This window comes from Ambystoma mexicanum, chromosome 3p (assembly GCF_040938575.1).
Source record: "Ambystoma mexicanum isolate Mex_15411 chromosome 3p, UKY_AmexF1_1, whole genome shotgun sequence".
In the NCBI taxonomy this organism is placed as follows: Eukaryota; Metazoa; Chordata; class Amphibia; order Caudata; family Ambystomatidae; genus Ambystoma; species Ambystoma mexicanum.
The window spans coordinates 434,772,580-434,799,948 of NC_090925.1; the positions used below are offsets into that span (position 1 = coordinate 434,772,580).

General features: G+C 48.0%; 1 protein-coding gene across 1 annotated transcript in view; it reads right to left on the reverse strand.

The window, feature by feature from the left end:
- CSTF1 (cleavage stimulation factor subunit 1) overlaps positions 1 to 27,369 on the reverse strand; it is a 272,321-nt gene that overhangs the window by 178,439 nt on the left and 66,513 nt on the right. Inside the window, exon 2 of the mRNA XM_069651119.1 lies at positions 5,270 to 5,458. Coding sequence (XP_069507220.1) covers positions 5,270 to 5,438 — 169 coding nt within the window. The 5' untranslated portion in view covers positions 5,439 to 5,458. The remainder of the gene's footprint in view (positions 1 to 5,269; positions 5,459 to 27,369) is intronic.

Genomic DNA, 27,369 nt, shown 5'->3' on the forward strand with positions numbered 1-27,369 from the left:
TTTATCAGCGTTGTGAGAGGACTCTACTTGCTAGTAGTCATTTTTCTATAGTGTGTTTTTGTGCCAACAAATAATAGCTTTTTATGCATGCTGTCTAAGTGTAATTGTGATACCAATTGTGTGTACTCCTTGTGGACCCTTTACAAGCTCACCAGTTCTGAAGAACTTAGCCTAGACCGCTTGTCACTGCTACCTGAACTGGTTTGGCTACAGCTCCCCCGAGTTGTCCCGTCACAATATAGGTTGGCCTTCTATACATCGGTCCACCAGGGTATAGAAAATCGGTACCAACAGGCATGGGCAACTTAGTAGCATAGTGTTACTAAAGCGAAGTGTTTTAGCTGGTTGATCGTCATTTCATCTTTTATTTAGGTAATCTGGAGCTGTACCATATGAACACCGGTAGACATTTAAAATGTAATTCTAGCCTGTATAGGGAGCCATTGGAGGGATTTGCGATGTGTAGTAATATGCTTGCCTGGTGGAACTTGTTTTATGATCGAAACGCATTATTTTGTACAACGTGCAATGCTTGAAAGTTCTTTTTAGAGGCACCCCCCAAAAGGGCATTGCAATAATGCATTCTTGATAGGACAGTAGCCCTGGCTAACGTTTCACAGTTCTTCTATGAGATTAAAGCTCTAATTTGCCTTTGGAATTTCAGGTGGTATTGTGCTTTGTGACTTGTATTACTTACTTGAGCATCAGGGCATACATTTCAATCCAAGCAAGTGCCCAATGTTTTAATCTTTATCGCTGTGTTAATTACAGAGTCACCTGACAAAAAAGATGTATATCTGCAATCCAATTTCATCTCCGATATGGAGAATCAAAAAGAAGAATTTCAGATTTAGCATTGTTAAGACACATCCAATGCTCGACCATCCATTGTTTGACCATTTTAAAAGGCATCATTCAGCCTGGCAGAATCTTGTTCTTAATTGCACTCCAATCTCAACAAAAGCAGAGTATCATCAGCATAGTTAGTAAAAACAGATATTTGTGTCTTATAGCAGATCACATAAAGGTCTCATCATATACATTCAACAATGCTGGAGACAAAACAAGCACCCTGAGGTACTCCAAATTAGATGGGGTCATAATCTGATGAGGCCTCACCGCAACGAACGGCTGAGACTCTATTGGATAAGAAGGTGTAAATCCATTTTACAGCAGAAGATGAACAATTGCCAATTTTATTCAAAGAAGTCAAGAGGATGTCATGATCCATTAAATCAATTACTGCTAGGTCCAAAAGGACCAACAGCCGGCGTGTGTTTCAAATCCAAAAGTGCACTTTCCTTGCCATAGCTGTCACGACCCTCGCCCAAAACCCCCTCTGGCAAACCCATTGGCCAGGTGGAGTCAGGACTCGGGCCTCTAGAGCCCGGCATCCTCTTCAAAAGCCCTCATGGGGCCAGTCCTGGCGCCTATGGCGCCAGTCTCATACACCATGAAAAACAATGTGCTTGGGAACTACTTTATTGTATTGTATTGCCAGCCAACATGGAGGCATCCACATAGCTTGGTTCCTAAGAACCAAGCTATGCGGTCTAGTGTTTTGGGTGTGGTAGCCTAGGGACTACTTTACCTGGACTATTTTGTTGGGGCTATTTAAACCACACCCGAGCAAGACAACACGCTTCGCATTACTTTGCAGCTTGCAACGTGACGCTCACCGTGTCCAGCTATTCCCTCGAACTTCGGAGAAGCAGCACCTGCAAGGAGACAAAGGAACATCATTAGCAGCAGCATCTTACCTGCAGTCTTCATCTTTAAACACTCGCAGCTACTGAGAACAGCTTCCTCGAATCTGCACGCCTCCCGGCCAGAACGACTTGAAAGAGGAAGATCGAGGCAACATTAAAGAAAGCATTAGAGACATTTACAAATTACGAACTGCTCAAAAGGCTTACCTGGCTGGTCCCCTCTCGGCTGGCAGCACTCTGGACATTCCACTCGCGCTGAAGACCACCCCGACCTACAAGGAAGGAAAACACAGGTTAGCAAAGGCAAGACTTTGCAGCGCTGCACATAGCGCGCACTTACCGCATCATAGCGCTCTTATGGGCCATCATTTACTAGCGGGCTCAACCAAGCCAGTTCGGTGCGCTGAAGCTCTGCATACCTAAGGGAGAAAAAAGACATTTTAAAAACAAAGAAAGGCATGCGGGATAGCAACAAAACTAAAGAACAGCAATAAGACCTACCTGAACAATATCAAACGGGCCGACGTCAGTGAAGTAACTGGACCGCACTCGCCCATGAAAGACAACGCGCCACAGAAGGCAGGACGGAGAGCACGCCTAATTCTACCACAAGGTGAGGAGAGGGCGCCAGAGGGACTGAAATCATACAGGGGTGGAGGGAGGATACTTACCCCAGTTGGTCAGTCTTGAACACAGTCCTCCTGTATTTTCAGGCAGAACCCTCCCCGCAAACAGCAGGGCAAAGCTGAGAAGCATACCAGCGAGTAACCCGGCTGGGTGGCGTCCCTGTGGATACCAGGTGAGCGTAACAATAGCCAGGCCTAAAGCCTGACTGATTCTTGTGGAGGACATTATGATGTTCTGAAAATTCCTGAAATAGTTTTGTGGCTACGTTGTCCAAATTTTACAGAAAAGGAGTATTTGTGATCGCTCTTAGATTGAATGTCTGTAGGGTCCTTGCCAACTTTTCGGATGAGAGGAGTAACTAACTCGTTTAATATTTTTAGGTACCTCTTCATGTCTGAAAGAGGAGTTTGAATGGAGTGAGAAATGGACCAAAGAGGTTTCCATTTTCCAGAATAATCTTAGAAGGGAGGGTATGTCCAATACAAAAAGGTGGGGTGCATGCTCTTCATAATTTCTAAGAGTCAAGATATGTGAATATATTGGAATACAAAGTCCTGCTCATTGGCTTTGCGATTTCACATCTGGTCACTAGTCCCATTATGATCATTTGCAGATTAATGATTTTCATCCAAGCCAGAAGATTTGATCCTAAACCAGATGATTTGATCCCATTTCTAGCCACTAAAACCTTCTCTGCAAAAGCTTTTTGTATTCTATTGCAATCCTCTTTAGAGGGGTTGAAAGAATTTCACTGTTGCCTTGGATTGCCAAATTTCTTCAAAATATTAAAAAGAGTTCTTTAACTCCATTTTTGGCTGCGGCAATACAGTTTTCAAATAAATCTTTCTTGGCCTTATGTATGGCAGTTATATAGGTTTTCGCAATTTCCTTCCAATCATTTTGCAAGGTTCCATCTCTCACGACTGACGTTTTTAAGGGGGCAACGTGATCTAGCATATCAGTCACAGCTCATTCAAACGTAGAGACTAAGAGCTTTGGTTCATCTTCATCCGTGGTACCTTTCATTACCGACGGAATTACCTCATGCAAGTCGGTTATGGTAACCTTTTTTAAAATTCCTGGTATTTATTTTCTTTAGTTGTGCATGTGAAAGATCCAGTTTCTGTGCAAAAGGTCTGAATGAAAAAAGAATAATGGTCAGACCAAATACAAGGCTGAGTTGTCTTAATCACTGCTTGAAAATATCTAGTGGCTGCCAAGTATTTTCCCTTTAGAGTAAGTATATTCTGTATTTAAAATGGCAAACTACAAGCTCCTCAGTGTTTCCCCAGAAGTACCATTGCACTTCCAGTTTTATTTCATTTTGACGGCTGTAAAATCTGAGTTAGTTCTGTGTTAAAATCAGGCATATTCTTTGGTGGCCTATTTAACTGGAGGTTTAAGCAGTTCGTTGAATCCATTTTAAAATTTTAGATGCAAAGACTCGTATCCTCCACAGGGAACCGGAACCTGGTAGAAGCCCAACTTTTTTTCATAATGAAAGACAGCCCCTCCATCTTTAGTGCTAGAGCGGTTATCAGTGAAGAATTTTTCGTTGGCTGGTACAGCAATCTCCATACTGGGGCCACACAGATCTTGCAAATACGTTTCAGTGGGACACATGTCAAGTTTGTGTTCCAGAATAAACTTAGGATTTTGAATTGCCTTGTATGTGAAGAGAAACCTGGGAAGGGAGCCATTTCCGCAGGAACTGAGAACCTACCAAGAGGAGGGAGTTATCCTCTGGGGTAACAAGAAACTTGGCAATTCTTTGTTTTAAATGTTTTGTATTGGAGAAAAGGAATCTGGGGAAAGGAGCCATTCTCTCGAACTGTGAACATTGTCCACTTGGATCTTTTTGGTAGGATTTATACTTCTGTTGGATTTGAACATTTGTGCACTTTGAGAATCAGAGACAATATTCTTTGCACCTTAGATTTAGTTGTAGAGTGTGAGGGACAGGATAAGATTTCGGACATAGGACATATTTGTGCTTTGGGCATCTTGACAAAGGACAGACCCATTTGTTTTGGTTGAGGTAGGGAAACTCCTCCTAGATTAAGGATAGCGAGTAATTTTCCAACCCCTTTCATCATTTAATAAATGTTTATATCCAAAACATGCGTCCTCTGTGTCCGCGTCTCATTCCTGGCTCCTCACAGGCTGTATAATTGTGTAATCTAAGCAGCACAAACATGGTGGGGACACTGACACAAGGCTGCTAGGGTACACCATTAGAATACTCTGAAGCAGGGGTGCAGATGGTTAAATAGCCACCTCTGCCTGTTTGAACAGAGTACTAACAGCTGTGTTCAGGAATGCACATGCGACCATTGAACCTGCCCTACTACAACTGCAAGGCAGCTGCTGGGCATGTCCGAAGACAGTCACAATAAGGTACAAGTGTAATGCGTGTTGCCATCAAGTATTATGAAATTGGGATTCGATTAGCAGATCTCACTTTCAGACAAAGAATTAACCACATCATTGTATTATTAAACATCAAAAAGGACAGACTATGCCACCCTCACAAAATGGTATTCTGTCACACAACCAATGAAAATGGCTTTTTATTGTCTAATTAGTAGCAGCAAGTTTGTGAAGAAAGCGACAATTCTAAAAGACAAATTTTGTTCCAATAAGCAGAGGATAATCATAGGAATAGAACCAACTACTGGATCAAACAAACAAAACCTTACTCAAAATTGAACATGCACAATCAGATGCTAATGCTAGGAAATCAAAACAAGTATAGAAATAAATGAACTGCTAATACTTGGAGGAATACATAGTGCAATTGTCTGGTTCTATTTTAGGCTCCTCCTGCAATCCCACAGAGTTAAAAAAAAAAATACACAATAAATCATTGGAGGACTTGATCCTCCCATGTCAATTATCTATATTTAGAGCTGCAATACTGAAATTGTACTCGCCTACTTTGATGAGATGAAGTAGCTGCTCCGAAGGCGCACACACAGTATTGGGCTTGATCTCATTTATCAGGCCATTGGCAATGTTGATGTATCCATCATAGAGCAACTGGCTGATCATAAGCTTGTATAGCTGATGGCGATCCTTCAGGGTAATCCTGGATCTATACATGGTGTGTAGCAAATATTTGCCTACAGAGAGTAACAAAGCAGATCAAAACAATCAATTGAATGGACAATAAGCATAATGCCATACTAAAATGAACACAAACTCGCTAAACGTTTATTTATTGAAATGCGGTAAAGCCCAAACTCCCACCAGCACACATCCCTTTTCAATTCTGGAAAGATGCTAGTTTTTCAGTAAACAAATGGGCTAGGCAAACATTTTCAAATGTTTGTTTTCTCCATGGGACAAACACCAGAAAAGACAATTTTTCATGTTGTAGCTTTTGTTTACTACAGCTGGCTGGCTTTTCCTTCATTAGTGCCGCAAAAGCCAGCACAGGCGGGCAGCCATTTCACAAAATGGATGCGCCCATGTGCTTGCTTTTTCAATTTTTGAGCTTGAATTGCTCAAAATTTTACATAGGGATTTTGGAGAAAAAAAAATGCCATATTTTTTTTATGTTGCCTATCTATTTTTGAAATAAAATTTTTGGGCGAACCATTCCTTTAATGAAAAGTAAGAATGCTATCTATGGATATGGTCCTAAAACAAAGAAATAAAGAATGTAGCAGAGCCAGTGAAAGCAAGACAATAAAAACCAATAGCCACATTGGGACGATGTTACTATTTCTGGTAACGTCCTTACGACTAGATTTTCCTCCCACGTATTCCTCATCTTATGCTCATTTAGTTTCCAGCTTCAGCTGTGTTAGGGAGTATTCTCATTTCTGTGCTAATTCCCTTCAACCTTCGAGACCAACCCAACTCTCTTGCTGGACTTTAGGACTTTAATTTTAACCCTGGAGTGAGTAAGCCCTTTTTCTCACTCATGTGTTTTGACGTGATTTGGATAATGCGTTCCCTTTATTTTTGTAGTCTGACAAACTCCATAGACATCTACTTTTTGTATGGTGTTGCAGCACCTTCAGTGCAGAGTCACAGATAAATCCTTTAGATTTCGCATAAGGTTTAAATACCTTTTCTTGTGTGAACTACTGTTCCCAAGAATAGTAAAGTGAAATGGACTTTGCTTACCTTTTTCTCTTTGTAGGTCTAGCACACCCAATTGTATGTGGGGTGCTGGGAGTTAACTAGTAGCCCCTTATCCTACATTATCATGTGATATTTTTTGGGTTACCCTCACTACTTTAAATGGATGGTGGCAGTGATTTAATTTTCCTACCATTGTGCTTTTCTACCGCAGGCTGAATCCTCAGCTGCAGTATAGCACCCATGGTTGACAATTTTGTGAAAATGGCCCAGCCTTCTTTTTTTTGCCATTTTCCAGTTGTGAGGTCTTCCTTGGATTTTGACTCTGCGCACCAGGTCAGGTTTGAGCCCTTTGTTCATTTTGTCTTTGGCGGGCTTCAGTACTGAAACCCGCCTCTGGTTCCAGTGTGTCCGGAAGGGCAGGAAGGGAGAGGTTCCCAACTCCTGTGTCCTTTGTCTTTAGGAATGCCTGAATGCACCCAGTTCCGACTAGCTGGCTGGCTGTCCTGTCAGGACAGCCACCCTGCGGTTTGAGTGACAGCTAGGCAGTGAATGGAGAAACCTGCTTCAAAGGCAAGGGTTTTGGGACTGAAAACAGAGTCGACCACACTGAAGAACAACCCAAAGAAACTTAACAAAGCTTGCTGCATCCTCCTGGATCTTTGAATTGCCCGGTGAAGCCCTGCTGCTGTGCTGAAACTCCTTTTTCTGAGAGACAAGAGAAGCTCCAGAAGGGACGACTTCTTCCCTTGGGTTAGTGGGACCAACTAACCCCGAGACGAACTCCATTGGACCATCATTCCCGACTAGCTGTACTTCTTTGCTGCTGCAGACAGTGCATGGGGTCAAGAAATCTGTAGTCAAGTGCAATGTTTGTGATCCGCCAGAAGCTCCAGGAGTCTCCGCAGGAGCCTCCAGAAGCAGGACGACCAGAGCTCGAGTCCCCTCACCAGAGTGTAGAACTCAAGGAGTGAAGGAAGCTCAACTGGTATCCAAGCCGCATAGTGCTGCTGATCTGAAAAGAGCCCATAGCTGTCGCCGACCTCCGAATTGCTGCCGCAGGAGTCCTCCAGACGTCCTTGTCCCCACGACTGAGGCCCAGGAACCCAGGATCTGCATTGCTGCAACCAGACTGAAGCCAGCTGGACCAAACTTCTTCTAACCAAAAGGTACTGTTCTGACTTGGGGTCCTTACCTCAGTGTCTTTAACTTTGCTCTTCTCTTTTGAGACTTCCAGTAGCTACTTTGCTGCAGTCGATTTCAGCTCTACCCTACACAAGTGTAACAGCTTGTGACCCTACAGTGATTTTTCTTCAACAACCTCTCCAATCTTGTGCAAGACTTTGCTATCTAAGAGGTGCCTCAGCAACATAGACTGTGCTCTAATTAACTTTGGCTGTCCTGGGTCCCTGCAGACTCTTCTAGTCCATTTGACTTTGATACTTACTGTCCCTCATAGGTGAAGGTTTTCTAGACTTCATTGGACGTTTAAGTGCCCACATGCTCCAAGAAACTGTTAAACCTTTTCCTTCCCTTACCCTTTCCTTTTTACAAACCTCAGAATCTACAAAGTGTACTAGTGATATATAAATGCCATTACTGTCCTGGTTAGTGAAGTTGCCTCAGGGTGTAGAAAGTATGTAAGAAGCATCTCCAAAGAGTATCTACTAGCTTTGTGTTGATTCGGGAAAAGTATTTTCTAAACATAACTTTTTATTTGCATTTTTAAACAATACTTTTCCATTATAGAAGTGACCCTCCTTCCCCCACCCGCCCCCTCCCTCTGGTCCGGAAGTGGTCCTATTGCAGTACGTTTCTCCTGAAGGATCTTTCAGTTCCTTGTCAATAGGGTTATGCCGCCTGTATAGGCCCAGGTTGCTCCCTCGCCCCACTCCCTCCCGGCTTGAGAGAAATGTCCTGGTCACACCAACCCCAGTGAGCGCATTCTCCATGGACACCATGAGTTCCTGTGCCAGTTCTGTAGAAACTCCAAAGTCCTTGACCAGTCCGCAAGGAAGTTTCTACGGTCTCCTTGCAGGGAGTAGGTTAGCCATTCCAGCGCCACAAAGTTCCAGATTTTCCCTACCAACTCTTGCTCTATCAGGGGATCCTTCGATTTCCACTTTGTGCCAGTGTCAGAGCCCCCACCATCATCAAGATGACATAGACCTTGCACTCCGCTTTCGAGGTCAAGTCTTCGAGAACCCCATCCAGCCCCAGACCTCTGACACTTCACCCCTAGTGCTTGCTTCAATGTCTCATGCATCACCCCCTCCCCCAAAACTCTTGAATTTGAGGGCCTTCCCACCATATGTGGATCCATGTTCCCTATATCCCACACCCCCTCCAGCAGAGCTTAGATGCCCCGGGAAACATTTTGTAGATTCTCGTTAGGGTTAAGTGCCATTGTATAACCAACTTGAGCAAAATTTCCTGAATGTGTAGGGACCTAGTTAGCTTCGGGATGTTCGACCATAATTTTGATCAATCAGTTTCCTCTGAGTGGGGTGATGTGGCTTCGCAACCACTCATGTATCTCCTTTGGGCCGGGTCCTCCCCGATTTTATGAGTGCATATATTGTAGCCACTACTTGCCTGTCTTCCGGGTCGGTCGTTGGGTACTTTTTCACAGGAGGTCAGTTTGTGCATCGATGCCGCCTTCATTAGGGGGGTGTTGGAGCCAGTGCCTTCTGTGTACAGCGAAACCGCTCCCCTTCTCCAACCCCAAAGTCTGCCTTGCACTGATTGAAGGATTTCACCTGTGGCCCTTTCGAACATATCTCTGACCCTTTAATAAACTGCAGGATGGTGAGTGTCCAAGTCCTTGCCCGTTTGCCCTGGGGTGAATTGTGCATTGCAGAAGATCGATATCAGCGGAGATGGGAATGAGGTGATCTGAGCACATTTAATAGCTTCATCCCAGGCGTGATAATATTGTACCGCTATACTTCTTGGCCGCTCGCTCTCCCTTGGGCTTCCATAGTACCCCTTGTAGGTTCTCGCCCGCCACGGCTTGATCCACTGGTACCCATATCATGGCCCTGATCATCCTTCTGCCAGTCTCCAATCACTTGTGCTGCCAAGTAATAGGCCTTAAAATATGGTTCCCCCAGCCGCCTCTACTCCTGGGCATCATCATGACTTTTTTGGCTACCCTCGGTCTCCTTTTGTTCCAAACAAATCTGCTTGTATGCTTTTGGATTGCCCTGAATAGGGAAGTCGACAAATAATATAATTTAATACCTGGGGGAGTATCACCATCTTTAGTACATTTATTCTGCCTAGCCAGAGGTCACCAGGCAACCAGTTTACTCTGTAGAGCCCTTGCATTAATCTAGTTAATTTAATACCTAGGTAAGTGATAGTGTCATCAACCCCATCTGTATCCAGAGTACTTTCTAAGCTCACTTTCCACTTCCTATGGGACAGTCAGGTTTAATACTTCCGATTTATGTGCATTTATTTTTAGCCCTGCCACTGCCCTGAATAGCCGCATCTCGTTATCCATTGCCCTCAGGTAAGTCTCTGGACAGGTTACTGAAAGCAGCATGTCGTCTGTAAATGCGGCCATGTTATGTTCCCTTCCCCTGAACGTCACACTCGCTATTCTGTCACAGGCTCTTACCCAGGCCAGAAGGGGCTCTAGGTGTATTGCACAGAGCAAGGGTGACAGGGGGCAGCCCTGTTTTGTGCCTCGTCGAACTGTAACAGGTTCCGTTAGCTGTACGTTTTTTATGGCCAGTCGGAGCCGAGGATCTTGGTAATTGGCTTTAACCCTAGCCAAGAGCTTGTTCCCGGAGCCCATCTTTTCCATGGTTGCAAACAGAAACCCCCACTCCACCTGATCAAAAGCTTTCTCCACGTCAAAGGCTATGAGAAGAGCTGGTATTTCCCTCTTGGTGGCTTTCTCTACAAGATGTGCGACTCTTCTAAAAATCACTGGTTTGTCGGCCACTAAAACAACCTGACTGATCTGTTTGGCTCATTCATGGGAGAACAGGGTCAAGTCTAGTTGCCAGTATCTACATTTAGATTTTGGCATCTACGTGGATTAGGTTAATGGGTCGATATGAGCCGCATTCAGTAGAATGCTTCGCCTCTTCCATATATTTTGTGATGCCGCCCGCTCCCATCTGATAATACAACAAGGTCAAGTGTGGTATTAAGGATTCTCTAGGTTTCTTGTAGAACTCAGTAGTGAATCCGTCCAGCCCCAGGGATTTATTGGTGGGCAATGCTTTTATCGCCACCTGGATTTCCTCACTGGTAATATCTTGGTCAAGTATTTCCTTCTCTTGCCGAGTTACCACTGGGAGACTAATGACTTGTAGGTACCACTCCTGTGCTTGTGGCACCGAGTTGTCCTAGCTATATAGCTTAATGTAATATTTTACAAACTATGTCCTCCGTGTCCGATCCCCTCCCATTTTTATTTTTAGTATGGTTTTCCCCCCCCCTTCTCCTCTCTCCTCAGCATTCTGGCTAAGAGCCAATCTGCCTTGTTGGCTTTTATATAGTACTTCTGTTTAAGAGATAGTAGGGTGCACTCAGCTGTTCTGGTCTATATTAGGTCTAATTGGCCCCTCACCGCTCTATATTCCCTCCTCATCTACCCGCTTGCCCCGGGACCCATTCAGCCCACTATCTCTTTAAGCGTCCCTTCCAATTTTTCTTCCTCTAATCTCAATTCCTTATCTCTCCGAGCTCTGATGGCTAGAATTTGCCACCTTAATCGCATCCCACTTTATTTTCAGGCTTGAGTCTGCTGCTTTATGGATTTCAAAGCAAGACCCCATCCTTTCTGTGACTTTTGGGTCAGCCTCTCATCCTTGAATAGGTACGCCTGGTATCTCCATTTCCATAGGCCAGAGTTCCCCCATTGTCTTTACAGCGCTAGCTTGATGGGGGAGTGATCAGACTGTTCCTACCACACTTATCACTCCCCCACCCCGAAACCCACAGTCAATTCTGGAGTGTGTACGGAAGACCTGCGAGTAAAAGGTGCAGCATTCCCTGCCTCCCTCCATCTCCCTCCATACGTCCACTAGGGCAATACTCCATAGTTTCCCCAAGAGCTCCCCCGGGGGTTTCCCATGGACGGGTGGGCCCTTCCTACTTCTGTCCCATGTAGGGTCCCATGCTATGTTGATGTCTCCCGTTAGAATAATGGCAGCCTTCACAACCTTTTTTAACCTGTGCAGAGCTTGTTGTATATATGCCCCTTGACCTGAATGTGGCGCATAAATCGTGGCTACTGTATAACTCTCCGCTTCAGGGCTATTGCTAGGTATCTCCCCTGGTCGTCTCTATCGATTCCCACGGGAGTAACACCCCCCCCCCCTTTCTTGTTAACATGTGTGGAGTGGTAGATTCGGTTGAAGCCCCTAAACCTTATCCTGCCTCTGTCCCGGGAGTGAACCCGAGTGTTGTGGAGGGCTACTATATCTTGGCGCTCCCTCCACAAAATAAATCATTTGATTTTTCTACTTTTGATTGGAGAATTTAGCCCGTTGACATTAAGGGATAGAAGTGATTCTGTTGTCTGTAGCTATTGTCCCCTATGCGTATCCATGCTCTGTCTCCTCCAGAACATATGACCGCCCCCCCTTCCTCCCTTGAGCCCTGACCCATTCCCTGCACCCCCACTCCTCCTCTGTGCCGCCCCCCACCTCCCTCATCTGGGTGGATTCAACCGGCCTCCAGCCCTCCCCCTCGATTTGGTGTCAAGTATTGAACCCCACTCTTCCCCCAGACCCAGCCACCCCCGCAGGTTCACTAGCACCCATCCTAGCGTGCCTCCTCCCCCCCCCTTCACCGTGGGACCATTGCTATTCTTCCTGTAGTTTTTTGCCCTCCCTATGGCACTCTTTGTCTTGTTCCCCAGCATCACTCAGTCTGAGGAGCCCACGGCTGGTTTAACAGGGCCTGTCCCATTCTGCATTTTTCCTACACCAGGGCCCTTGAGGTTTGGGTGGTGCCCCCCTCTATTGACGCGTTTGGCTTTCACCGTCAACCACTCCCACGGTTCACGAGTGGCCTGGTGGTCATCAACGGCCCACCCTGTGGGATGGTCTTCCTCATCTAACCCGAGAAGGCTTGCTCCCTCTTTGTAGGGTGTGATTGTGCGCGGCTTGCCCTGCCACTCCAAGGTTAAGCCGAATTGAAATGTCCATCTATAGTACAAATCCTTGCTCCTTAAAACCATTAGTATCAGACCCATTTTTCTCCTTTTGATGAGGGTCGACTGGGCTAGGTTCTGGAAGAGATACATTTCCACTCCATTGTAGGTAATCTGCTTTGCTTTTCATGCTTTAGAAGAGTATTCTCTCTTTCACTGCGAAGTCGTGAATAGCAGCCAAGACCTCCCTCTGCCTCGCCCCAGCTCTTGTCTGCGTGGTCCCACCCTGTGGATACCATCGAATCTTATATCCAGGGAGTCTTTGCGCTTCCAAGAGGTCTTGAAAAAAGCTCCTGACCGCTAAATCAAGTTCTTTGTCCTGGATCTCCTCCCGGAGGCATTTGATTTGGATGTTGGACTTCCTGGATTTATTCTCCAGGTACTTGGCCTGGATTTCGAGATTGTGTGTCGCTGCTGAGAGGCTCTGCAGCAGGGTGTTAAATCTTCTAGTCTCTTCACTCAGCTGCTGGATAGCCCTTTCATTCGTGTCCACCCTTACCTCCATTTTATTTATGCCCCGTTTTATTTCTTGTAGACCTTCCGCTAATTCCTCTTGCAAAATGTCCATCTGCTTTTGCATTGTGTTGGCTATCTTGTCGCCAAAGTCGTTGAAATACTGCCTTAACATAGTTTGTGTCACTGGTTGTTCTTGCTCCTCGTACGGATGTCTCCCTTCCAATTCTGGCTGATCCTCCATCGCTTGTGGGTCCCCGGATGCATTAAGTTACCTAGCCCAAATCTTTGGTAGCGCACCCTCCTGGGGTTTCACGTCTCCCTTTAAATAGGGACGAGGATTCCTTCCCCCTGGACTTGTCTAGGCGGGCATGCGGCACCTTTTCACTGGTCCCTCCTTAAGATTACCTGGTATGTACCACATGGATCCGTGGAGATCTGCCTCAGGTTGATGGATTGTCTCTTTCAAGTTTACTCCCTGACCCAAACCCCCCACTGCCCCTCACCGCTAGACCCGGACCCTTCACTCCTCTGCTCCCGGCGGTTGCATATGTCATATGTTTTTTATTATGGGAAGCCACAGATGGTCCCCCGAGTGGTGAGTGTGAGTACGGTTGGGGGATATGGGGGGGTGGGGGGGTGTGGGGTCAGGGGGGGATCTGGGGACCGCTCTCAGCCTCAGGTCCCTGTCCAGTCATTTGCCAGGACACCTCTCCCCCTAGTGTCCCTTCCTTGCTCACAGTGTCCCTCTTCCTGGCGGCTGTGGGTGGGTGTTAGAGGTGGCCGTGGGGGAGGGGGTCGGGCGGGGTCAAAGGGGGGGGGGGGGGGTGGTCCTCCTGGTGAGGTGGTTGCACCTCCGATTTGATGCCAAGTGGACCAGGTAGGGGAGTGATATGGGAGTGCACCGCCAGTCTGGTCGTCAGCTCTAGTCATGGAGGTTCTCCATTGGCCTCAGTGTCGCGATCACTGTATGCACCTTCCAGCCCACCGCCCCCCCCCCACCACCACCACCACACCCAAGCAGGCATGCTAAGAAAGCTTTTGATCAGGTGGCATGGGGATTTCTGTTTGCAACCATGGAAAAGATGGGCTAGGGTTAAAGCCAATTACTAAAATCCTCGGCTCCGACTGGCCGTAAACGGACAGCTAACGGAACCCATTACTGTTCAACAGGGGGCAGCCCTGATACCCTTGCTCTCTGCGATACCAAGGCCAGAAGGGGCTCTAGGTGCAAGAGCCTGTGACAGAATAGCAGAAGTGACGTTCAGGGGTAGGAAACATAGCATAGCAGCATTTGCAGACGACATGCTACTTTCGGTAAACAGTCCGGAGACTTCCCTGAGGGCAACAGATAACAAGATACAGCAATTTGAGGCAGTGGCAGGGCTAAAAATAAATGCACATAAATGCCCTCTGTTCGGTATCGTTCGCCTCTCACCTGGGGGTCAAAATATTCATTTCAGGGAAGGGGAGCGGGAAGAGGACCACGGGCGTGATCCTCCAGGCCATTTCGCTCTGCGGGGTTCCGCCTCCACTTTGCCGCAGTCGGGCAGGCCAGGGGTCTCGTTATGGCTGCTCCGCACTCCCGTCTGCTCTTCACCAGGCTCCCAGCTCCATCACAGACCTCCTCCTCTCACCTTCTTTGGGCCTTCCCAGGCTGTGCTGCCCCCTCGATTCTCTCCTCTGTGGGCCTCAGGCATCGGAACAGACCGTTGCTCCTCGGTCTTCCCCGTCCCTGGACAAAGGTCTCCTCCACACCGGCTGCTGTCCGTCCCGTGCAAACCTTCAGTCCTGGTCCACACGAGGACCCTTGGGCCCCCTGCTCGCCTAGTGGTACCAGTCGTCGTGGCCAGGCCACCCCGCTATTCTCCGCCTGCTGCGCAGAGTAGGTGCGTTGGCTCTGCTGCCTCTCACCCACACAGGGGAGCTCCCTCTCCCACAGAGTCGGGTCACAACGCCGCAAGGAACTCCTAGGCGATCTATCCGGATTTACTGCTTTCTGCCCACTTCAGCCGGGGAATGTGAGTGTTGCCTCTCCGACAACTTCCTTCGATGGCTGCGGCGCCTGGGGAGGGCATTAAAGGCAGTTATTCTCGCTCATCAGGTCCCGGGGTTCAGGAGCGCATTGTTTACGGTGTGTTCCACCAGGCGGCCATCTTGGAATCCCTGGAAAAGTATTTTTAAAGTATTTGATTGTTAAAAATCTTGCCCTTTTTAAATAATGCTCATTTAAAAACTGTTAAATAATTATTTAACTGAAACCTTGAGTGCAAGTGTTACTTGGCTACTTGCATTTGTGGATTTCATTGCTACAGCTCACATTTACCCCTCTTGAGATAAGCCTGGCTGCTCAGTCACACTATTAACTTGTGTAGTACAGGCCTACACCAAAAGGTGGGTTACCAAATACCAAGAGTACAAGTGTTGTGCAGTCTCCCACAGGGTTACTACATCAATTATTGCCCAACAAGCTGCTTGTGAAAATATGTTCTTCTCAGCAGAGGGTGCTGTGCGTCAAGCCAGTCCACTATGTCCCTCGAGCGCCTCCATCTCGGCTGACATCTACGAGTACATATTCCATGCGCAGTGCCCGTTGGTTTAAATTCTGTTTTTTTCACCACTCATAAGCAGGACTACCGCCAATGATAAGTGCCTTTAATTTATCAGACCTTAAAAGAACAAAGTCCAAAGCTTGGAAATTCTACAGTGGGGTAGGTTGGGAGGGCGATGAGGAATACGTGGGAGGAACATCCAGTCGAAACAAAGTTACCCAGGGTAAGTAACTTGTTCTTCAAATGGATTGTGTCCTCCCACGTATTACTCATTTTATGATCTATTGGAGGAGGGAGTAGAAATTTGAGATTTATGTTTGTCAAGAATGAAGCATAGAACTGCCTTCCCAAATCTTCCCTCATTGTTAGGTGTCAAAACAGCATTTTGTGACCGTGTGGACTGTGGACCAGGCAGCTGACTCATAGATGACCTTTATCAGAACTCGCCTCTGAAGGGCTGAGCAAGTTGCCATGCCCCTAGTGAAATGAGCCCTTAAGCCTTCTGGGAGATCTTTGCCAGGTAGCCTGTAGCACTATGATGGAGTTTGTTTGGTGACCGACTGACCTAGTTTGGGTCCTGTATAACCAATGAAAAGATGGTCGTGCTGTTGCGTTGCCATTCTTGGAATATAAAAGCTTGGAGCTCTCCTTGGATCGAGTCTATGAAATATTTCCTCTTCCTTGCCAGGAAGAGGTGGAGGATAGAAGGCTGGAAGCACACTTATCTGTGTTAAATGGTAATCTGATACAATCTTGGGTAGAAAAGAGGGTTTGAGCCCAAGGACGAACTTATCCTGGTAAAATGTAGTAAGCACAGGTTTAAAAGGATAAGGCCTGCGACTCACTCACCCTGCAAGCTGATGTTATCGCTACTAAATAGTTTTAGCAAACTTAAAGGGCAGAAATGGAGTGGCTTGAAAGGAGCACATATCAAAAACCTTAAAACCAAATTAAGGTCCAAGTTGGGATTTGGAAAGGTGTAGGAGAAAACATGTGCGAGTCCTTTAAGAAATTGAATTATTAAGGGTATTTTGAATTAGGATGCCTCTACCGAGGTGTGCTTGAATATGGAAAGCACTGTTGAATAACCCTCGATTGTTCCAATCTGGTGCCCCAGACTTGCCAAATGTAGTAAAAAAGATAACACTGTAGGTGTATCGCATTGAAAAGAGCCCACATCTTTTTCCCCTACACCAGCTGCAGAACTTGTTCCAATAAGGATGTTGTTGCTGGCCTTCTGGCCGAAAACTGAATCTACATTAAGTCATCCGGGAGGACCCAATCCTTGTATCTCAGCCTCTCAGAAACCATGCATGAAGGCAGAGTGTCTTGACCTCTAGATGGATAACTCGACTCTCCTCTCACGAGTGAAGGTCTTCTTTGTGGAAGACTTATTGGAGGGCAGATGGACATGTCCAGAAGGTCCAGGTTCCACGTCCTCCTGACCTAATGCGGGGCAATCAGGATCATGGCTTTCTCAAACTTTCTCAACCTTCTGATCATGTGAGGAATGACGGGGACTGGAGGAAACTCGTACAGGAGTGGAAACTCCCAGTCCACGACTAACGTGTCCCCTAAAACTCCTATTGGAGGAAATTCCCTGGAGCAAAACAATTTGCCCTTCCGGTTGACACGAATTGTGAACAGATCCACTTGAGGGGTTCCCCAAAGGGTGAAGATCTCTTGAAGGACTTACTGAGCTAGTTCCCACTAGTGGTAGACTGATCTGCCTGCTCTGAGCGTATGCCACTGTGTTCTCCTCTCCGGCTAGGTGAACTGCCGAAGGGAGATTCCTTCTTGAATTGCCCAGAACTAGAGCTGCATTGCCTCTGCGCAGTGGTAGTGACCCTACTCCTCCTCTTGCTGTGGTAGTACATGGCCACTGTATAGCCTGTCATTATCAGGACATTCTTTCCCAGTACAAAGGGCAGAAAGATCTTCAGCACTAGTCCGATTGCCCTTAGCTCCAAAAGATTATTATGTAGTTTGGAATCTGATGGGGACCAACGACCGTCGATTGTCACTTAGTTGGCGTGGGCTCCACACCCTGTGAGTGAGGCGTCAAGTCACGGTTATCTCCGGCCATGTTTGCCAAAAGGGTTCTCCCTTCAGCATGTCCTCGCAGGCCCACCACAGAAGGTCCTGTGCGACTCTGCTAGGAACCTGAAGAAGGTCTGACATTCTGCCTGAGAATTGGAACCATTGGCCCATTGGAGGGATATCATTCTCAGGCGAGCGTCTGCCACCAGAAAAATGCAGGATGCCATGAGGCCGAGCAGCCTCAAAATCTCTCAGGCCAGAAGACGTTGGGCACTCAAACTTGGTGACCATCTGCAAAACGTGTTGAGCCCTCATCTCGGCTATCAATGCTTTACTCACTGATACATCCAGGACCGCTCCAATGAACTGGAGTTTCTGAGCTGGTATCATGTGGGCCTTCTTGTAACTGAGGGAGAAGCGCAGTCTGTGGAGGGAGTGGCGGGGGATACCAAGATGTTCCTGGGCCTGTTCGGGGGAACGTACCCTGATCAGCCAATCATCTAAGTAGGGGTAAACATGGATCCCCCCCCCGTCTCCCGAGACTCGCTACCACAACTACCATCAGCTTGATGAAAACCCTCGGGCAGAGGTCAACTGGAACGGCAGAACTCGAAACTGAGAATGAGAACCACCAACGGCGAACCTCAGGTCTGCTTGTGATGGATTGGCACATGAGTAAGCATCCTGAAGGTACAATGATACAATCCAATCCTGGAGATGGAGGGCTTGAAGGATCTGAGAAAGTGTGACCATCTTGACCTTGTTCTTCCTGAGGAACATGTTCAAGTATCTCAAGTCCAAGAGGGGTCTCAGTCCTCCGTCCTTCTTAGGGATTAGGAAATGCGGCAAATACTATCCTTTGTTCCTCTCCATCACAGGTACTAGTTCTTTCTCACCTTTCTCTAGCAGGGTTAACATTTCCTGAAAGAGGAATGGATCTGGAACATTTAGCTAATGGCTTTCCCGGTGGATGATCCTGAGGTCTCTGTATGCAGGTGAGGAAGTAACCTTGGGCTACTGTTTCCAGCGCCCATGCATCCGACCTAATACCTCACCATTCTTTAAGATGCTGTGACAGTCTGCCTCCCACAGGGGTGTCGTGAGGCGAGACCTCTGAGGTTTTGAGGCGGCTGAAGCAGTGGCTGATGGTAAAGATGCTACTGCTTGGGCGGGATTTGCACCTCCCCCCTCGTCCACCGCTAGGGAATCTTCTTTGTCCTCTTTGACCAGCCTGTCCTCTCACTCTTCCAACTCCAGAGTAGTAGCGAAGGGACCTACCCCTCCAAGATGATCCGCTGGGGTGAAAAGGCTGAGGCTGCCCGATGGTGGCACCTAGGGACTTGGATGCAGTCTTTGTGGTCTGCAGCTTTCGTCAGCCTTATTACCAAATAAGAGCGAGCCTTCAAAAAGGGCATGTTGAGGAGTCTAGATTGTACATCAGATGCAATCTCGGACTTCCTCAAGCATGCAAATCTGCGTATGACAGTGCCTGCCACCATGGCCCTGCTGATGCTGTCCACAGTGTCCAGACCTGATTGCAGAGTCACACATGGCCTCCTTGCCACCATCACTTATCAGGTTAAAGAAGTCATCTCTTTCCTCACCTTCAGGGATGTGATGAGCCTCTTCCGCTATGCAGTCCAACAGGGTGAATGAATTTTGGAAGAGCACATGTAGAGTTAGCAGACTTTAAAGCCATGCTGCTAGCAGAAAAGACTTTCTTTGCCCATTTGTCAACGCGTTTGTCATCCCTATCAGGGGGTATAGTTGGATATGCAGCTGGGGGGTGGGGGGGGGGTCGGGGGTGTAGCTGCTTGCACTACTAGACTTCTGCAGTCTGATGTATTGACAAGTAGCTAGGGTCGCTAATGGATGGTCTATTTTTTTGTGAGATTTGTATTTACTGCAGGGCTGGACTCTGGAGCCTCCCAGTTAACAACCCTTTTTAAGAGTGCCACATGGAATGGTAGTATAGGGTCATATTGAGGACCTTTGTCCAATATGTCTGTAAGGCTGTCCTGCTCAAATGAAGGAGCTGGCCTGCTCCATCCGCGGAGCTCTACAACTCTGGACATTAGGCTTCTTATGATGCATTTGCATGATCATCTGCGTCCGGTTTCCCAAAGTCTAGCTCTCGGGAGGTGAGGCAAAGGCGTCGATGAATGCACAGTCGCTATTCATGTTTTTTTTCATCAGCGTTGATTGTGTCAACGTCCGTGGCATAGATTTTATCGATGCTTTGTCCTTGGGCTTGAGCTTCGAGGGACTCCACCCTATACTGAATACTCGAAGACTCGAGAAGTCTTAGGCTTATGACCCGGGCACGAGGGCGCACAGGGTTTTGCCTTGCCTTTGTACTAGTTATCAACTGTAGCATGGTCACTCTATGTTTCGAGGAGGACGGGGCACGTTCCTCGAAGATTTTCCACATTTTCTTCCTAAAGAGTTGCCACTCATCTGTGGAGCAGGATTTAGTCATGCAGACTACACTACTTTCACCCGAGGAAGAAAAAGGAGAGGGTGATCTTTGCCTTCTCTTCCATCTCTGATGACCAAGATAGGTCTGTGCTCCTCGAGTGGGATCGTTTGACCTTTTTTTTTTTTAATGAGAAGATTAATCTCTCGCCTCGTGGGATGGCCCAAATTTTAAAGGAGTGGACAGTGATTTGGGGACGATCATACTCATTGACAGTTTCGCTTTTCGCTCTTTTAAGATTTACCCATCATCAGCTGACCGGATTAACAGCGGTCTTGTGCTCCACACCTAGGCACCAGATGCATATTTTATACGGGTCTGTGATGGACATTTTGGCAACGCAATATAGGCACATTTTGAAGCCCTTCTTCGGAGTCGAAGACGAGGCTATCTCAAACTGTTTTGTCGAAAACTGAAGCGCGCCGTAATTCTCAAAGCAATCGCATTCGCAGAAAAATTGAACTGTAGCCAACGGGAGTGGGGCGTGGTATATGTACTCGACGATGAACTCAACCAAGATTGAGGTCCTTGAGTGACATCGGGTGGACTGTCTCGACGCACAGCGCCCACTGCTGAGAAGAACAATTTATCCGAAGCAGCTGAAGCTGGAAACAAATAGATCATAAGATGAGGAATATGTGGGAGGACGCAATCCATTTGAAGAAAGAGGTCTGTAGCACTGCAATAAAAATGGATATTACACAGTCTCCAGAAACTATAGGAAAATTGAACCGTGTAACCCACTGTGCTCTGACCTTGTCAAGAGGGTGTTGGAAACACTCTTAGAATAGGGTGCGAGACCCATTAGGGAGCAATTCACTTAGTCCTAGCACCCTCTCTGCCCCAAGTTGGATGACAGCAGCTGAGAGGGCCCCAATTCCAGTCGCCTTCACCCCCATTGCCAGTCTATTTATAAACAGTCTTATCTCATGCAATACCTCCTCATCTAGCTTCCCAATGTTCACTTGTTTCCCCTAGTGACATCCCAACCAACCAAAAAACATCCAATTGATTCAGTGCTTCGCGCCAGCTGCTAGCAAACCGCAACCAGACAACCAGTATTCAGCGGCCTAGGTTTCTATGGTCTGCCAGCAATGGATAGAAATTAAGAAGTGAACTGGAGAGTTCCTGCAGCTTCAGGTTCGTTTTGTCAATTTCAGGTGACATTTGTTGGGTGCTTGCCTTTTATTCCCCACAGCCCAAAGGAGCGCCCCGGTCCGAGTGACTTGCTTTCTTCACTCACCGTCAACCAGTCTTGTGCGTTTCTTCCGGACAGCTGTGCAGCAGGAATTCAGCCTTGCTCGCAGATTTCCCCCGCGCATGCGAGCTCCGCTCCACCTCCTGTGTGTCTTCAGATCTCGCTGTCAGCTCCGCTCCCATGGACGCTGGCAGCTTCCAGCCTCCCTCTTCTCTGCTTGTAAACTCTAGCGGCATGTCTTCAGCCACGGAGGGTCCCAAACTGATGGTTTCTTCCCTGCCCGTCTACTCGCGGGCACCACAAGTCCTTTGAGTATTCTGCAAGCGTCCTGGCTGAGCAGCATGACCAACCACGGCTGCCTCCTTCCAACTGGACTCCCTGCTGCAATCTCTCACAAAGGCCTCCCTGTTGCTCGCTGTGTTGCTGGATTCATCCCTCTTTATTCACCTGCAACCCCTTCACAGGTTGCATTAGAATTGCCTGACTGCAATTAGAACAACATGCCTGGCCTTCACAATACTCTGTAGGCATCTTCTTTGTCCCAGTACTAGAGTGGTGAAGTAGGTTACTGGTGTTCACTACTCCTGGTCGTCTCTCTTCGTTGTTCCAGTACTCAAGTCAGTTGGCTGAGGAGAATTGAGAGGAACTGTTGCACAATAGCCCATAAAGGCCGGGGGACGGTAAAGTTGGCTTTCACAGGGAAAAGGGGGATACCATGTGTTGCCTGGGAATACTGTGTTCCCAATCCCCAAGGACCCGCCACCCAGGTGATCTTCCCTCGCTTCTCCACCCCCAGGATCGGGATCCAAGAACGATGGCCTTTCCCAGGCCACCTGAACAGAGGATCCAGGGGGAGCAGGAGCGAGAATGCCCTCAGGTTTCTCACAAAGAACACACAACCACTGCCAAAACTCCTAGATCACCAAGGATACAAATTGACCAAACAATGGGACTTACCTTTGGGGGGGACAAGGAACAAAGCCCCAGACCTTAACTTAACATTCAGCCTCCCGTGCCGCCATTGCTGTACTGCGGGAAGCCTGCACGGAGAAGATGGCAGGGCTTAGCCCATTATTTTAGCATTTGCTGGGTGGGGAAGACCAGGCCAGAGAACCCAGGGAGGTGTATAAAGATATCACGGGAAGCAGGAAGTGTGGTTTATTCAGGAGAGGTAAGAGGAGAATGTGGAAGACCACCAGTAGGATGGAGGAAAGAGCTGCGGAGCGTGGAAGAGATTTATGCAGATGGTAAGGTACTGGTGAGTGAGAAAGTAGTGCACTGTTAGTGTTACAATGGTGGATCTTTCAGATATCAGGTATGTTGGTACAAGTTCCTTTTATCAAGATGTTACAAGTATAGGAGCTTAGGGAAGGGGCAGAGCCCCAGAGGGGACCCACTTGCACCCACCACCCAGGCTTACATTTGGAGTCGAACCAGTTCCACACATATACATTGCAACCACTCACTCAAGATTCTCTCAGTGACTTTATTCACTAAAGCACACAGGGAAAGATAATTATAACAGCGAGTATGTGTATGGCAAGTATGGTTAGATGTGTAAGGTACTAAGTGAAAGGTAGCTGTCCGGGTAGTAGGGTGCAGGAGAGATTACAAGTGTCAAGGAGGGAGTGGCGGAGGGAGAAGTAGTGAGAGTAGGTAGTAACATCACATGGCACAGATGAGGCCCAGAAGGAGTGAGTGACGGCAGAGGGACAGGAAGTGGAGGGAAGAGTGAGGAGAGGTGGGTGGAGTTAAAATAGGAGAGAAGAGCGGACAGGAATGGGGTGGGTGGCTTAGATCTTATTGAAGTCTATTTTCCTTACAACTTTGATGACGGGGGCGTGGCTAAGCTGCCATGGAATAGGCTGCACTGTCTGCGGGCTCCATGATCCGACAAGATGATCCGATGCAAAGCCTGAGGTTCAGCAGTATATTCTGACATCGGAGCACACTGACAAACGTGGGAGCGGTTCAGGCACAGTATGAGCGGATCAGCGGACTGCTAGTGACAAAGTAGCAGAAGATCTGCTACTTTGTATCGGGAGCCGGCGCGGCGAGATGAACGACAACAAAATGGCGATGTAACAGAACAAAGGATTCTCCGGTGAGCGAGTGTCATAGCCTGAAATGCGGCAGACTGGAAGCCCAACAACTGCCTGAGGACAGCTGACTGCGGTTCCCTGATAAGGAAAGGAGAACGTGCGGCCCTACGACGAATGCATGCAACCCAGAACTGGCGGCACTGGGGGCTTGGTGCAGTGTGGGACCCGGCGACGCATAGATCAGGCGTCTTGCTGTGAGGATCAGCTGTGCGGAGACCACAGATCTCTTCCCCCGCGGGGAGGAGCAGGGTGGGGGGGGGGGGGGGGGAGGGGCTCAGGAGCACAGGCATTACGAACCGGTCGAGATGCTTCCCTGGTGGAGGAAGGTCGGGCCCGTGTGACAAGCCCGAAACCCGAGCGGGTGTGTGGACACCTCACGGGAGTACTGGACTGACTAAAGGGCATCGGAAGCTCCGTGCCACTGGAGACCAGTACCAAGGTAGTGCGTGCCAGTAGCAGAAGGGAACTGCAAGTTGAAGAGCAGTTGCCAGTGACATTTTTATTTTATTTTAATGCAATACGGAAAATATCCACACGTATGGAAACGCTGGGGGACGATGTACATTATATAGGCAAGACGGATGCTTGCAGGGCTCATAAGTAGACAGCTCTCGGAAACCAGAACAACTGGGGCAAGGTAAATAGCACACCACACGGATGGCACAAATAAACCAGAACCATTTTGCAAAGTGGGAGACGCTGAGAGCCAGCATACTTCGCACACCCCAGTGCGCCTAGATCACGTGGTGAGGGGTGCCGGAGGAAAGTTCCAACGTGGCCTGCGCATTTTGGAATGCATAGGTGCCAATAGGCCCTGGCAGGAGCCAGAGATGACATACCAGGATACATTACAACGGCTGCATACGTGCGGGGAATACAACCCATCCGGTGCATGGCATAGCATGGACTAAGGGTCTTGGTATCTCAAGGAGTCAACGCCTTTACACAGTAACCACCCCCTAGACGCTAGGGAGACTTTGGAGATAGAACTTGTGGGCAAAATAGCATCTGGAACGTGGTACGCTTACGGAGTGGCGCAATGGCGGCAAGAGGGGCCAAGACGAAGAGCAAGCAACCCACAATGGATGCTTTTGCCAGGACACAGCAGACCCCCACCGCCCTGGTACAAGGCCCAGGTGCAGCATCTGTGGAGGGCACCCCAGTAAAAGAGGACAGCCTGGTCCATGCGGCTATCTCGGAGTTAAGTCCCTCATGGGGAACAGCAATGGCGGACTTAAGAACGGCCCAAGAAGCCAAAATAGATGTGGTGGGGATAGAAGTTACCCTGCTGAGACAGGATGTTCGGTCGCTGGCTGAAAGAACGAGTGATTTGGAGAGTGCGGTTAAAACCAACACAGAAACCGGGGCATGCAATACAAAAGAGGTGCATATAATAAAGCAACAAGTAGCCAACCTCGAGAGCTGAGCAGAGGAGGCTGAGGGCAGAGCTAGACGGAACAACAAACGCATGGTCGGCCTGCCGGAGGGAGAAGAAGAATGATCCTGCAAGAGATAGGGGCCAAACAGTTTTCACAAGGATTTACGGTGGAACGGACGCACAGGGCCTTGACGAGGAAACCGCGCCCTGGGCACTCTGCCCCCCCCCCCCCCAACAACCCCCCCAAGAGCGATAATAGCAAAGATTTTGAATTACAAAGACCGAGAGAAGATCCTGGAGTACTTTTGTAAAGGAGGAACGATTACAAGAGCAGCTGCTACTATCACAGTGTACCCGGATTATACCCTTCTGGTGCAGAGACAGCGCTACAGCTATGTGGCAGTCAAGAGGAGGCTACGCACAGCCGGATCAAGTATATGCTACTGTATCCTGCAAAGCTGAAAGTCCTGCATAAAAGCAGGGCCCTTTTTTTTGACACCCCAGAGGATGCAGCAGCGTAGTTGGACATGCAGGGTTGCCCGGACCAACATGGAGAGCACGCCCGCGAGAAGCACGACAAGTGAGGGGGGGGGGCGCAGTAAGCATACTGGAGAGGTGGGAGGGAGGGAGAGCTGGAGTAGTCTGTCATACTGAGAAAAGGTGAGGAAGTATAACGTGGGATGCCTGAACCTACAGAATTTGTTGGACTGGAATATAGTATATGGAATGTACAAGTAAAATAGGCAACGCTAAGTGCAGCGACTTTGAAGCAAATTGGAGCAGCAAGATGTAGACAGCCTATCCCCCAGATATAGTAGTAGAACAGCCATTAGGGCGGTTCACCCTGCGGGGCTGCGAGTACAGGCTTTTGCCAGAAAGAGCTAGATGCGTGGGTGCCTGAAATCCAGGGATGGAGCTGGGAAACAGTTGGCCAGGGTATTGTTGGGGCGGGGGGGGGGGGGGGGAGACGGTGGAGGGCGTTAGGTTTGGGTGTTTCATGCATAGTAGTTTGGGGTAGCTTAGAAGTAGTTGGGAGATGTTTGTAATGGGGGATCAAGCCTACAAGGGGATAAAAAAGGGAAGGATTCAAAACTGGATAGCACTGGTGGGGACTTTTTGGGGGGGGGGTGAAGACACCTAGATGTGCAATGGGAGACCTCAGAGTAGACACCTGGAACGTGAGAGTGCTCAATAGTTATTTAAAAAGAAAAAAGATTATGATGTATCTGCAACGGCAGAAAATAGACATAGCCCTGTTGCAGGAGACCCACCTGACGCAAGAAAAACTGGAGGTGGTGCGGAAGAAGTGGGGAGGGACTGTAGTGGGGGGCGACATATTCAGCGTACGCTAGGGGGTGATCACTTGGGTGGCACTGCATGTACCATTTCAGATATTGCAATCTACAGTGGAAGCAGATGGTATTAAAAGAGATATATGTGATAAACACCTATGCCCCGAATCAGGATACGGCTGCATACTTTAGAACCCTATATAGCAAACTCAGCGCAAGCCTGGGAGTGGTGGTGATTTGAGGGAGGGGGGGGGGGGGCGGAGGAATTTTAACTGTGTAATGGATCCGAAAATATCAGACTCTATGGACAGACCAACCCCAGCAGCCAGGGTACTGCGATCCTTGATAACAGATTTCAGGCTGGAAGATGCATGGAGACTATACTATCCACTGGAACGGCAATATTCACATTATTCAGCCCCCCAGAACCTACGCACCAGATTAGACTATGTGTTTGTCATGCAGGCGTTGATGACGAAAATAACGCAAATAGAATTTAAGGCGAGGGTCCTGTCAGACCATTCACTGCTTATGCTGACGTGGCAGTATCGATCCCCAAGAGCGAAAATACCGACATGGCGTCTTACAGCAGAAGCGCTTAAAGACAACATTTTCAGAGAAGACATGAGAGAAGAAATAATAAACTATTTTGAGACCACTACAGGTAGTGTGGGGTCGGCGGGTGTTCTATGGGAAGCTTTTAAAGTAGTGATGAGGGGGATAGCAATAGCCAAATCCAAAGGGCTACAAGTCGGGATCGTAGCGGATTTACAAGAAGCAGAAAAGGAGCTGGAAAAAGCAGTGAAAGAGGGGGTTGGCACCAAAGATGACAATGAGGTGATACTTAGGTTACAACAGAAATGTGGGGGATATTGGGAAAGTCTGTGCAACCTGAACTATAAAAAATACAGCAGCATCCATGGGGGACAGGGGATAAACCAGGGTGAGTTTTGGCATGGTTATATAAAAGCGAGACTCCCAGACCAGTGATCAGAACGATAGTGAGAGTTAATGGAAGTATAGCAGACACTCAGGAGGATGTGAATCTAGAATTTGCAAAATACTATCACGCCCTATATGGGGACGGGGAGGAATGTGACAATAACGCAATAAGCAACACTTTAGAGGACATAGGATTGCCACAGATTGATGCGGGAGAGCCAGAGGAGCTGAACGCACCAATTACCCTGGAGGAATTGGAAGAGGTGGTGAGGCAGCTACCCACTTGTAAGACCCCAGGGGCAGATGGACTCCCCAGCAAATTTTATAAGATGT